The following is a 14,325-nucleotide window of genomic DNA, read 5'->3' as shown; positions in this document are numbered from 1 at the left end:
AGGATTGCCAGAGCCCAGCAGGTCGAGGCTGCGGTGGCCGGGAGCAGCCACTGCACTCCAGTCTGGGCGACAGAGTGAGACTCCAACTCAAAAAAAAAAGAAAAAAAAAAAAAAGAATAAACACAGTAATTACTTACAGTTCAGAAGTGGTTGCATACAGGAAATGTCGGACAAAAGAAAACAACTTTTCGGTGGCAGCAGGTATTTCTGTCCCATTAAAGTAATCATTTTTGTAAAGCTGGAGTTGTTTTCCACAACCCGTGAAAATAAATCCTGCTCTGCAACAGATGTATCATCCTCCAACAACTGTAATGTTTGAAGTTCCATTTCATTTAGAGAAGGCCAATGCTTTGCCATTTCACATAATTCTGACAAACTGCAGGTATCAAGTGGTAAAGAGATAAGCTTACTACACTTGTCCTGCTTCTCACAAAGTGGATAAAGAAAACCACTTTTGAGACCTTCTTGGATTAATTGTAAAGATCCATCCAAAATCAGCTTCCTAATCTGCAAGAGAATTTTTTTTAAGTGCATTAAAAGAATACTGACATTAAAACAATTTTCTAAATAAAATTCCTACCGTGCTTTGAATGCCTGAATTTACAGATTAAAATCAACATTCACAATGTTTTTAGTAAAATAATTTTATACTATAGTGAAAGGATAAGAATGTGCAAGTATACCTTTGAACTGCTGTTTCCTAATTGTAGAGTGAAACAAACCTCACAAATTCACTGACAATTAATGTAGGAAAATATATCCTCAAACAATATATAGGAAAATATATCCTCAAAAACTTAATAAGATGAATTTGCTAATCTGCACATTTCCAGAAGAAAATGGAATTTCTAATGTACAAAGAGAATTAAGCTTAAATCACAACATTTAATTTTAGATTTTTCTAAAATTAATTTTAAAGTAAACATACTAATTTTAAAACAACCTAATTTTAAAATAAACATACTTTTGATTTTATAAAATATAGCTTGGCTGGGAATAGGAGCTCACACCCATAATCTCATGCACTTAGGGAAGCCAAGGTGAGAGGAGCCCAGGAGTTCAAGACCAGCCTGGGCAACATGCCGAGACTTCATGTCTACAATAAAAAATTTTTTAATTAAAAAATTAGCCAAGCATGGTAGCATGTGCCTGTAGTCCCAGATACCTGGAAGGCTAAGGTGAAAAGATCACTTGAGCCCAGGAGGTTGAGGCTGTAGTAGCTGTGATATACCACTGCACTCCAGTCTGGGAGAAAGAGTCTCAAAAAAATTTAAAAATTGGAAAACATTTTTTAAATTTTTTAATGAGTATATTTAGAGAGAGCTTGAATTGTAAAAAAGAAAAAAGTACAAAGCAACTCTGTAAAATAAACATATAAACAACGTCTTATAAAAACACAACCAGGATAATTATAAAAATAAAAGCCAAGTTCCACTTCTGGACAAGAAAGAGTACAGATTTACCCTTTCACCTGAAATTATGGCTTTAAAATGTACAAAATGTGTTTTGTTTTGTTTTTTTAAAAAGACTTTCAGATTTGGATATCACATAGTATAGAACAGTGGTTCCTAAATAGGAGAGAAACAAAGGATTGCTCCAGTTTATGTATTGAGAAAGTTCCCAGGCAGCAGCACAAGGAAGGAGACACATGCAGAGTCCAACAGTCTCTGAGTAGAGGAGATAGAGCTGGGAGTCTAGAAACACCAAGGAAACTAGAGTTTGCAGAGCAAGGTACCAGAGAGAGGAGCACACAGAAAGAGCTCTTGGGAGTTGCAAGCGTCTGCTCAAGTCTCCAGCTGAGTACTGATCAGCATAAATGCACATAATGAAACTACCAAGGTTGAGGAAAGAACTAGATGAAATGACCAAAGAAAACAATACCCGAGCTCACACAGGGCTGGTAATAGTTGCACTCCCACAGTCCAAAACAGAAAAACCTCCTAATTCACAAGGCATCAAATAGACCACTCAGAAGTGTATTGCCTTGATAGCAGGGGGAAAAAATAGCTCTAAACCAAAGTCTGCTCTGATCCTAACTGAATAAGCTTATACACAGTCTCAAAAGGATCAACCAGTTTCAAAGAAACTTTTTTTGAGAACAAAGCTAAGGAATATTTAAAGAAATATGAAAATATCCAGTACCAAAAGTGCTAAAATTGAAATATTTTATAAAAATTTTAAAATTACCAGAAGCAGAACAATAATATATTACAAAGGGGAAAAAAATCACTTGATAGAAAGAATGACACAGCTGATACAACTAGCAGAAATAGTTGGGTAGGTTTAACTTGCAACCCACTTATAAACATTAGGGGAAAAAAGTAGAAATGAGTATTGGGCACTTATTGGACCACATTCGTATATTCAAAAATGGAAAGGAAAAGATGAGTATGGAGCTATTAAACAAAAAGTCAATTCAAGATTCTAGAGGGGAAAACCATAATGCATGAAAAGAAAATACACTGGAATAGATTAACAGCAGACCAGACACTGAAGAAAAGATAAGTGCACTTCACATCACAATAAAAGTATCCAAGGTGAAGGGAACAGATAAAGTATTTGATGAAATAATAGCTGAAATTTTCCAAATTTGCTAAAGACTATAAATTCACAAGTCCAAGAAGCTCAATATAGGAAGGAAGGGGAAAAGTCTGTACTAAGAAATATCATAATTGCTAAAAGTCAGTGATAAAGACATATTCAAAGCAGTCAGACTTTCACTTCCAACAAAGATAGTTAACAACCGCATTCAAGACATTCAGCAATGAAGGACAGTAACCCTGAAAGATGGGAAAGAAATCATAAATAAACCCTCTGAAGGTCATAAGAAGGTGGAATCTGGCCGGGCTCGGTGGCTCAGTCTGTAATCCCAGCACTTTGGGAGGCCGAGGTGAGTGGATTGCCTGAGCCCATGGGTTCGAGACCTGCCTGGGCAGCGAGACCTCACCTCTACAATAAATCAAAAAATCAGCCGGGTGTGGTAGCGCATGCCTGTAATTCCGGCTACTTGGAAGGCTGAGGCAGAAGGATCGCCGGAGCCCAGCAGGTCGAGGCTGCGGTGGCCGGGAGCGGCCACTGCACTCCAGTCTGGGCGACAGAGTGAGACTCCAACTCAAAAAAAAAAAAAAAAAAAAAAGGTGGAATCTGGGGAGAGCCTGGAAGAATCCCTGAGTTGAGAAGATGGAACTGAGAGTACAGCTAATTGTTCACAGGACAAAATACCAGAGAGGAAGAGGCTCCACTGAGAGAGAACTCTAGAGATCTGCAGGCAGGCACCCTGGAGAAATTCACTTGAGTACTGACCAGTATAAGTGTGCAAACAAACTGTCAGAGGCTGGGAAAAAAAGCAGCCCCCCAAAAATCTAAAAACCAGTGCCTGGTGTTCCCTAGAGCCGAGAATAGTGCCTGCTTCCACCACGCAGACTTAGTGTCTCCCTCCAAGGGAAAGGACAAATTTGTATGCTGTCTAGGCTAATAAAGGCAGGTCATCATGAGTCTCTATCTGGGCAGAGGTACTGATAACTTCTGTTCCAGAAAAAAAATTCCAGGGATATATGTACACCATGGAAGATGGAATAGTGTCTCTTTCCAAAGGAGAGGGAAGACTTGTATGCTGTCCAGGTTAGTAAAATCTCCCTCTAGGCAAAAGTTTGGACAAGTTTGCTTGCAAACCACTTAAAAGATTGGGGTTCCTCAAGTTTAGGATCCCTTTGCCAGGAATCAAAGAATTACCACATGAATAGCAAACCCACTGCATACACACCATCCAACTAGACCACTTGGCATCAACCGCGTGGGACCCAAGGTACAAGGGGAGTCTGTGTGCATAAAGCGCATGCTTCTTGCTGGCCAAGAGCAATAAAGTCCTTTGTCCCTGACTTAGGAGTCTCATATCTTCTGTCAGCTTCCATAAAATTGTGGCAGGCTAACTTCCAAATAAGGCAAAATCTCAGACTCTTCTCAGTTCTTAACGGGGTAATGGGTAATCAGATGGATCTTGCATCAGTATAGGAGAATAATTAGCCCTAGACTAAACACTATTCTAAACCAACCTAAAAATATTTACCCGACAATTGATAGATCAATTAATGCAAAAATCTCTAAAGATAGAGAGGTTCTGAACAACACTATCAACCAACTTCTACCTAACTGACATTCACAGAACACTGTATCCAACAACTATAGAATACATTTTTTTTCAATAGCACACAATACAATCACAAAAGTAACTCATATGCTAGGCCAAAAAGAAGGCTCAATAAATTAAAAGGATTGAAATCATTAGTGTGTGTTCCTATACCACAATGGATCTAAATGGAAATCAAGAATAAAATGATGTCAACCTCAAATATCTGGAAATGAAATAGTACATTTCAAATAACTCATAAAGGTCAAAGATGAAATCATTAGGGAAAATAGAAAATATTCTTCATTGAATGAAGTGAAAACACAAAATATCAAAATAAGCAACTAAAGCAGTGATTTAGAAGGAAACTTACAGCTTTATGTGCTTATATTAGAAAATAAAAAATATCTAAATTTACTGACCTAAGGTTCCACTTAAAGAAGTTAGAAAGAAAAGAGCAAAGTAAACCAAGGGAAAAAAAGTACTACAACTTAACAAGAAACCTGTAAGTCCTTTATAAAGAAAATTTTACAGAATGACGCAACAAAAACTTAAATGGAAAGATACATTCATGTTTTGGGGCAGAATCACCTGCATCTTATAGATGTCAACACTGTCCTAAATCATAAATGTTCTATAAGAAAACACAGAAAACTTCTTTTTAAAGTCTTGAAGAAGAAATACCTTTCTAATTATGACTCCAAATTCCAGAAGTCATACAGAAAAAAATTTTAAATTCAACCAAATATAGTATTATTTGTGTGTTAAAAATAAAAATAAAAAATAAAACCATCACCACTAAAATGTAAATGACCAACTGGAGAAAATACATCTGCAATTTGTATCACAAAGAGCAAATTTCCCTAGTATATAAAGAGCTCCAATAAACACATAAGAAAAGGAACACAGACAGCCAACATGAAAAAAATGCTCAACATCACTAATTATCAGAGAAATACAAATTAAAACCACAATAAGGTATCGTTTTATACCAGTCAAAATGGCTATTGTTAAAAAGACAAAAAAATGACAGATTTTGAATGGTATGTGGGAAAAAAGGGATGCTTATATACTGTTGGTGGAAATGTAAATTATTTAAGCCTCTATGGAAAAGAATATAGGTTTTTCTCAAAGAACTAAAAATAGAACTCTCATTCAATCCAGCAATCCCACTACTACCCTTAAAAGAAAAGGAAATTATATCAAAAAGATACCTGTACTCATATGTTTACTGTAGCACTATTCACAATGGTAAAGATATGGAATACATTTAAGTGTCCATTAATGGATGATTAGGAAAAAAAATGGTATATATACACCACAGAATGATATTCAGTCACAAAAAGGAATGAAAATCATGTCTTTGGCAGCAACATGGATAGAACAGAAAGCTATTATCTTAAGTGAAACAACTCATAAGTGGGACTTAAATGATGTGTGCTCATGGACATAGAATGTGGACGCTGGAAACTTAAAAGAGAGTACACTGGGAGGAGGGTAGGTGAGAAGAAATTGCATAATGAGTACAATGTATGTTATTTGAGTGATGGATACACTAAAAGCCTAAACTTCACCATTATGCAATATATTCAGGTAACAAAATTGCACTTGAATCCATTAAATTTATACAAATAAAAAGAAAGGTAAAATGTATTCCAAGGTACCTTTTATACTCTAGTAGAGAAAATATGCAAGAAATTAAGAATACAAATTAAAAGGATTTTAAAATTGGAATGATGGTGATTACTAGCTAGAACTATTTTGGATAAATGGTCAGGAAATAAATTATATTTAAGCAGAGCTTATCAGGATAAAAGAAGCCAACATGAACTAAAACAATCTGTTCAGGTGATACTTTTTCTAGAAATATGAAAGAATTGGATAAAATTTTTAAAAAAGAAGGTTTTAAAAAGTTATATTTGGTCTCAACTAATATGAAACGCATCTAAAATGATATTTTAGAAGTTAGATCATTAATTTCCAGTTTGTGCAAAAACTGGGTAGTGTATGTGTACGTATTATTAACCAAAAGGGAAAAGTATGCTTATTATTTCAATCAAAATGCAGTTGGCTGAGCAACCTCTCGGGTTCCTTCTCACTGTGGGAGCTTTTCTGTCCTCTCAATAAATCCTGCTTTCCCACCAAAAAAAATGTAGTTGACTAAGAGAGTGGAATCAACTTTTGCCTTTTCAGTTATTGGCTTGCACTGGAAGATAATGTGTCTAGGTGACACAGAAAACTGATGTTACCACTTTGTGATCCATTTGACTTGGTGACATATGTTATTCTTTTAAAATTTTATCTAGCCGGGCTCGGTGGCTCAGCCTGTAATCCCGCGCCTTTGGGAGGCTGAGGTGAGCGGATTGCCTGAGCCCGCGGGTTTGAGACCCGCCTGGGCAGCAAGACCTCATCTCTACAATAAATCAAAAAATCAGCCGGGCGTGGTAGCGCATGCCTGTAATTCCAGCTACTTGGAAGGCTGAGGCGGAAGGATCGCCGGAGCCCAGCAGGTCGAGGCTGCGGAGGCCGGGAGTGGCCACTGCACTCCAGTCTGGGCAACAGAGTGAGACTCCAACTCAAAAAATAAAAATAAAAAAATTTTATCTCAACCATTAAATATTTTCACTTTTTATTAACAAGAAAAGGAACAGCCCAATTTTTAAACTATGTAAAGAAAACAGAAATGGTTTCTAAACATGTGTAAAAAAGTCAACTAGACCTATAAAAAGAGAAACTCAAACTAAAGCCATATTGAAATACTATTTTGTACCTATCAGATTGGCAAAATCACGAACATTGATAACATTCTATGATGGTAAGGACGAGTGAAAACAGGTAAAATTATACATTTCTGTTTTGTTAATAAGCTGATAGAACCTCTGTAGTGGTAATTTAGCAATATCTATGAAAATATTCAAACTTTCTGACCCAGTCAGTTGACTTCATGAAGTTTATCCTGTAGATGCACACATGTAGAAAATAGCATATGAATAATACACCTAAATGTCAGCAAAAATAGACTAAGTAAATAAAATTATGAAAGACAATAAGGTATACAACAATTTATAAAGCATGTTTAAAAAAGGAGGCAAAAGCATGCGAAACATGCTACCATTGAAGTATAAAAAGAAGGGAGAATATATGTACATATTGTCTTTTAGGTACACCAAAGGGGATAAACATCCCAAATGTCCGTGAACAAATGACTGAATAAACAAATGTGATATATACGTACAATGAAGTATTATTCAGTCTTTTTTTTTGAGTTGGAGACTCACTCTGTCACCCAGACTGGAGCACAGTGGCCACTGCCAGCCACTGCAGCCTCAACCCACTGGGCTCCGGCAATCCTTCCACCTCAGTCTTCCGAGTAGCCGGAATTATAGGCACGCGCTACCATGCCTGGCTGATGTTTTGATTTATTGTAGAGATGAGGTCTTGCCAATTTGCCCAGACAGGTCTCGAACCCATGGGCTCAGGTAATCTACTCACCTCAGCCACCCAAAGCACGGGATTACAGGCTGAGCCACAGAGCTCGGCTCTTTAGTCTTAGAAAAGAAGGAAATTCTACAATATGGATAACCCTTGAAGTCATTATGCTAAGTGAAATTAATCAGATACAGGCAGGGCATGATGACTCACACCTGCAATCCTAGCACTTTGGGAGGCTGAGGCGAGAAAACTGCTTGAGCCCAAGAGTTCATGACGTGGGCAACGCAGCAGGACCTCAAGGCTACCAAAAATTTTTTTTAAAAACTAGCTGGGATGGTGGTGTGTGCCTGTAGTGCCAGCTACTTGGGAGGCTGAGGTGGAAGGATTGCCTGAACCCAGGAGGCTGAGGCTGCGGGTGCCTCTGCAGTGCCACTGCACTCCAGTCTGAGCGACAAGATGAGGCTCTGACTCAAAAAAAAGAAAGGAAGGAAGAAAGAAGGAAAGAAATTATTCAAATACAAAAGGATACACATTGTATGATTCCACTTCTATGACATATCCAGAAGAGGCAAATTCACAGACAGAAAATAGAACAGAGGTTACCAGGGACTGGGGGAAGGGGAGAATGGGGAATTATTGCTTAATGGTAGAGTTACAGTCTGGGATGAAGAAAAACAATCCTGGAAATGGGCAGTGGTGATGATGGCACAATACTGTGAATATACTTAATACCAGAGAATTCTGCGCTAAAAATTGTTAAATATGGAATTTTATGTTAGCTATATTCTACCACTATAAAAGAGAAAAAAATCCACTGTCCTACCATCACATTAACTCAATGTTTCCAAAACTGAAATTATGATTCTCCAACCCAAATTCCAAATGAATTTTCCCATTTCCATCAAAGGTACTCCAAAGAGAATTAAGCTTGAAATATTTGTGTGCCCTCTTTCTTCTCATTTCATTTATCTCCAAGTACTAGAAATATATTGTTAACATTACTCATGCTTTCTTCTGCTACTCTCCCAATATATTATTTTACCTATGGACAATAGGCGTTTCTAATTTCTATAATCTGTAAATTTAATCAATATAGCATAAGTTTATTTGTGTTTCTTAAAATACTAAAAGTATATGAAGTTTCAATAAAAACTGGTTTAAACTGTTTGTTACTATTAAAGTAACAATAAATCACTACTAAATTTAACCCTTATCAAAATGATTGTTTAAAGAATAACTTTACTTATGTTGCCCATTTATTTTATACTATTTCACATTAATCCTCTAATGTGATCAGTGAAGATTTTACACCTACCTTTGTATGGTACTCCATAGCATCCAATTCACCTTGATTGAAAACAACACATCTTTTACGTTTCTAAAGGGCAAATTAGAGGGGAAAAATTATGTTGCCATCAAAATATGGATATCTTGAAATATATTAATTTTTAAAATCACATTATCCATACTGTATATCTCAGGCTTTAAGAGTATTGTCTATTGAAGTAAATATTAATGCAAAGGGTATAGACTAAAGAGGTAAGCTTTCCCAAGGTAAAAGAACAAAAATAAAATGGGTGACAAAAGGTCACCTCTGGTTTGTCTGCGATTAATAAGAACTAGCTCCGCATAATAAAGTGTAGCACGAGCACCCAAGGTATATAAGGAAACTGATACCGCTGCTTACCAGTGTCACCTACATATAATTATTCTCAATTTTCTTCATTTCTGAGAACTATCCAAGTGCTATCATCAAAAGAAATTCCAGGCCAGGAGTGGTGACTCATGCCTGTAATCACAGCATTTTGGGAGACCAAACAAAACCAGGAGGATTGCTTGAGCCCAGAAGTTCAAGACCAGTCTAGACAACATAGCAAGACCTTGTCTCTACAAAAAAAAAAAAATCAAAAAATTAGCTGGGCATAGTGGCATGTGCCTATAGTCCCAGCTCAGGTGGCTGAAGCGGAAGGATCACCTGAGCCCAGGAGGTCAAGGCTATGATGAGCCATGACTGTGCCACTGTACTCCAGCCTGGGTGACAGAGTAAGACCCTGACTTAACGTTTCCTCAGTATAACATTTATTATATATTTTCATCTATATTTTTCCATATTATGAGAAATTTACCCAACTTAAAAAACTAAACATTAAAAATTAATGTTCATATTCTGTAAACTACAAAGTTTTTTACAGACTTAATTGTCCGAATTACTTATATTACCTATATACTATTTAACTGAGATCTCAGATGACACTATATATTTTATTTTCTGTGCCTGACATACAGTAGATGATCAATAAATATTGGCTGAAAGTAATAAAAAGATATGTATAAGAAAAAAATAACAAGAACATTAAAAATTCCTCTTCAGGTACCTATAACAATATAATAAATTATTATTTTCCTTATTCTAATTTTCAACATGTTTTTTTAATATCTTTCTTCTCCATTCACTTATAAGATCCATGAGGACAGAGACTATCTTATTTCATCACTCTATACAGTAGCATACATAGAGCACAAACATTTGCTGAGTGAGTAATACATGTTATTCCTATCAGTAGCAAAAAAAAAGATTATATAATCTATTTGAAATGGACTTTGGATAGACACCTCTAAACTCCTGAAAAGCACAAAAAGTATTAAAACATGATTAATCTGATCCTATATGGCATTCTTAAAACTTTACTGAAAGATTGTGCCACTATGTATATACAAATATATATTTTACATAAATTTTTCACAATAGTTTTCTACTTTTATCACTAGAAACTTTTTTTTAAAAATCACTCATATTCCAAACATTTTTTTTTCCCTAGGTTTTTTTGTTTTTAGTCGAAGTCTCACTCTGTTGCCCAGGCTGGCATGCAGTGGCACGCTCACCGTCACTGCAGCATCGACCAGCTGGGCTCAGGTGATCCTTCCGCCTCAACCTTCCAAGTAGCCGGAACTACAGGCACACGCTACCACACCCAATTGATTTTTTGATTTATAGTAGAAATGAGGTCTCACCAAGTTGCCCAGGCTGTTCTTGAACCTGTGGGCTCAGGTAATTTGATCACCTCAGTCAAACTTTTATTATATGAGCTTATCTCTACAGGACAGAGCTTTAAAAATCTCTGAAAAACCATTTACTGCTTAGGAATTTTGCAGAGAAAGAAATGTATTTATTTTCTAAGCAAAAACAGGTGTAAAAACATCCAATTAATACAAATGCCCAAGCAAAAGTTTTTTTGCTGTTTGGGTTTATTTTCTTTGCTTATCAAAGACTTTACTTTGAAAACAACTTTGCTTATTTTTTAAATACTACACAATTTTATCTTCTAAGAATGGTAGAGTATTTGGAAAAAGCTAAAACATTACTCTGGATATGCTAAAGCCTTCTTATGTTTTATTAATTCTTTATACTTACTAAATTACAAGACATTTGAGATACTGAAATGAAAAATCTCTATGTTTTCTGCAGAAAAGATTTTTTAAAACTTTCTACCTTCCCAATAACAGAAATGGAGATTTCTTCTTTAACATCATTCCTAAGATCTTTCTTTTCATTACTTTGCTGATATTTGTTGTGAACAGCTGAAGTTATATGAGGCTTGGTGATATCAAACAGTTCAGGTCGAAAAACATATTTTTGTGTGAACACTTCATAATGTCTTCCATCATTGTTCTCTGGCTGAGTAGTAGAGTCAGAAGCAGCAAATGTACTACAGGCTCCAAGAGAGGAGACAGAATCACCGTAGACAGTAGAAGTGGGCTCATTTTTTCTGCAAAAGCACTCATGATGCTGGTGAAGTTGATAGTTTATCTTATTAATAAAAGAAAGATGATCCAGTAACCACCCAGGTGACAAATGGTATACCACAGACATTCTCTTAATTTAAAAAGGCCTCTGGGAGTGTTCTTAAACATCCTATATCTCAATAAATATACTTCATACACACAGATAGATTTACTGTACAAGAATATGAATCCAACATGTACACTGAAGAGAATTTAACATCCATATTATTACGTATAGCAGTTCAGAGGAAAATTACAATGTTTTAATATAAACTTCTTTTCATTTCAGAGCTGATAATCCAAACTGGCAAAGAGTTTAAAACACTATCTTATAGCTGGAATCCCAATTTGATCCTCCTGTCTTCCTGGGCCCTTCACAACTTCTTGCTTTGCTCCTTGAATCTAGCCACTAGGTCCACATTCTTCAAGTAAGGAAGTCACTGATTTCTTAAAAGGTAAGTATCCTGTCAAAGCAAAGAATACTATGTTATCTATGTGAATTCACCCTTATTAATGTGATAAACTTATCTAGAGGGAGTCACAGATTATCAGGAGTCATTAGGTCAGCCCTTGTTTTGTCACTTTTTTTTCTCATTGTCAATATTTAGCACAATGCCCTTGTTTTTTCAAATTACATTTGCCATAGTAAGCCAGCCCATTCTCTATTTTCACTGCCCTTCTTAAACACTGCAACCAACAGAGCTACAAAGTAAAAAGACTGGTCTAGTCAGCAAATGCAATCACACACTGCAAGGTTACTGATCCAAATCTGTAACTGATTCTGAGTAGTACTCCTCGGGTCATTCGGTTTTTCAAAACTTCCTTATTTTTTCTCAAAACGTTGTTTACAGTTCTGGATATTGCTTTCTAAATCAAGTGTAGCGGAAAATTAAGAGGGGACACAATAAGAAATAAATGAGTACTTGACAGCAAAAGTAATAATAAGCACTTAGATTCAAATGTCTAATCCCATGTGTGATACATATAATTTTGATTTTCATCCACAATTCCTGGCTCACAGCTCCTATAACCTTACTCTAGGGAGGTTAAAGGGACAGGCTGAGTTGGCCAATGATTTAATCAATCATGCCTACACAATGGAGCTGTGAGATCTGACACTATCTCAAGACACATAGTGTCAGAATTGAATTAGAGGACACTCAGCTAGTATCTGCTGCTGCAGAATCCAGGGAATTGATTGATTGGTTGTTGAATGGAAGAAATTCCCGCACACTTCTTGGTGAGCAGAAGTCACAGAAGTCTTCTGTGTTGATTGCTGTTGTGAAAGCAAAGGAAAAATAGTTTGTTTTTTCTACAGACCATGCATCAGCATTATGGCCATGGACAAGTTGTGATCTCAGTGAGTCTCAAAGTCACTTTTTAAGACATCTCAGAGAACAGTTTAAAGAATGAGGTAACCCAAATGAAATGCTGTTTACAGTGCCTGACACAAACCCAGTGCTCAAGTAAACACTAATTGATGTTACTGGTGATGGTGACCCAGGTGATCCTTGGTCCCCATCCCTTCATAATCACCACATGAGGTGAGAAGGTCCTGTCATAGCTAGTAAGAGCTAGAAATTTAGACAGGAAAACTGAAACTCGGAGAAGGCAACTTTGTCCCCAAATCACAACCCTTGTCAATGGCACAATTGCGGCAATATCCAAATATCCAGACTTTCTGGAGCTCTGAACACTTCCACCACCAGATATCGGGCAGTTCCTGTCTTTGGGTTCAAATTCACAAAAGCAGAGAAATCCTATTTTAACAAAGTAATACACTGTGCTTAGTGCACCTCCCACCTCCCGCGGATTCTCTGCTTCACATCCACCCCCTGGCCTCCCCCAGCCATTCGGATTCTCCCTTGCTTCTCGCAGGCCAACCACCACTAGAGGACCCGTAAGACCCTGGCAAGCAATCAAATCCCAAGCCCGAATTCTGGCGGCAGCCACACCAGCGCGATCCCTGCAGCCCACTGCACCCACACTCAGCAGCTACAACCTCCTACCTCACCTCTTCCGTTGTCAGCAAAGTGCACGCCGCCTTACCAGACTGTCATTAAAACAGTCATGAAGCACCCATCTACACAGTGATCATGAAAGACGCCGCTTTCAGGGTAAAGGAAGACTTCTTTTCTAAGAGTCAATGGGCGCGGCCATGTTGCTGTACGGAAAAACGTGTCCAGGATGACTTGGAGCGCTCAGACCGCTTTGGTTCTCATGCCGCCCACGGATCTTCAGAACTAACTTTAGAGGTCGAGCCAGACTTCGTAGGGAGCGGTTACGCCGGCCCAGAGATGCTACTGTGCCCCGCGACGTGGCGAGACGCGACGAGCACGCAGCGCTCCGGTGCCGAGGAGGTCGTCTAAGAGTGGCGCACGCGTGCGTGCGTCGTGCGTGATGACGTCAAGGCGGCGGAGATTTTTCAAATTCGAACGGCGCCGGCGGGAGAAGAAAGGAGCTGGTGTTTGGATGACTTGTGTCGTCTGTAGCGGACACTTGCGCGGTTTCCAGAAATTCGGTCCCTGGGTCGTGTCAGGAAACTGGAAGAGAGGTAACTGATGACATGGGGATAGCTTTGTTTCTGCAAAACTGTTCTGGAGGAAGAAAGTGGTGGAGGTCTGGAGGGACAACGTTTTGGTGTTTGTTGTTGTGCGAGGCGCCAGTTTCACGCAGTCCACTAAATTTCTGTTGGCAACGATTTCCTAAGGGAGAAGGGGAGGGCCTGGGGGACACTAATGGAGAGAAGAGGCTGGGGAGAGGAAAAAGGGAAGAATTGAAGGAGGCGGGGAGGAACTGTTTGGTGTATTGCGTCCGGATAGTAGTGTAGCATCTTTGTGGCCGTGTAAAGAATACGTGTGAGCCGGGCTCGGTGGCTCAGCCTGTCATCCCGCGCCTTTGGGAGGCTGAGGTGAGTGGATTGCCTGAGCCCGCGGGTTCGAGACCCGCCTGGGCAGCGAGACCTCATCTCTACAATAAATCAA

General features: G+C 38.0%; 2 protein-coding genes across 3 annotated transcripts in view; one reads left to right on the top strand and one right to left on the bottom strand.

Moving 5' to 3' along the window:
• The window catches only part of METTL4 (methyltransferase like 4), a 33,157-nt gene extending 21,358 nt beyond the window's left edge, over nt 1-11,799 (bottom strand). For both annotated transcript variants that reach the window (XM_021707417.1, XM_008074765.1), the window contains exons 1-3: nt 11,049-11,799; nt 8,874-8,936; nt 138-507 (exon numbers count right to left, since the gene is read on the bottom strand). In XM_021707417.1, coding sequence (XP_021563092.1) covers nt 138-507; nt 8,874-8,936; nt 11,049-11,429 — 814 coding nt within the window. In that variant the 5' untranslated portion in view covers nt 11,430-11,799. The remainder of the gene's footprint in view (nt 1-137; nt 508-8,873; nt 8,937-11,048) is intronic.
• Nucleotides 11,800-13,724: 1,925 nt separating this feature from the next.
• NDC80 (NDC80, kinetochore complex component) overlaps nt 13,725-14,325 on the top strand; it is a 47,901-nt gene continuing 47,300 nt past the window's right edge. The window contains exon 1 of the mRNA XM_008074764.1: nt 13,725-13,895. The gene's annotated coding sequence lies outside the window, so the exon portion shown is untranslated. The remainder of the gene's footprint in view (nt 13,896-14,325) is intronic.

The sequence above is a fragment of the Carlito syrichta genome, unplaced genomic scaffold (assembly GCF_000164805.1).
Source record: "Carlito syrichta isolate Samal-C Ts95f unplaced genomic scaffold, Tarsius_syrichta-2.0.1 Scaffold317479, whole genome shotgun sequence".
Taxonomy (NCBI): Eukaryota; Metazoa; Chordata; class Mammalia; order Primates; family Tarsiidae; genus Carlito; species Carlito syrichta.
The sequence above is the reverse complement of the archived record's forward strand: the minus strand, read 5'-3'. Positions and strand labels throughout refer to the sequence as shown.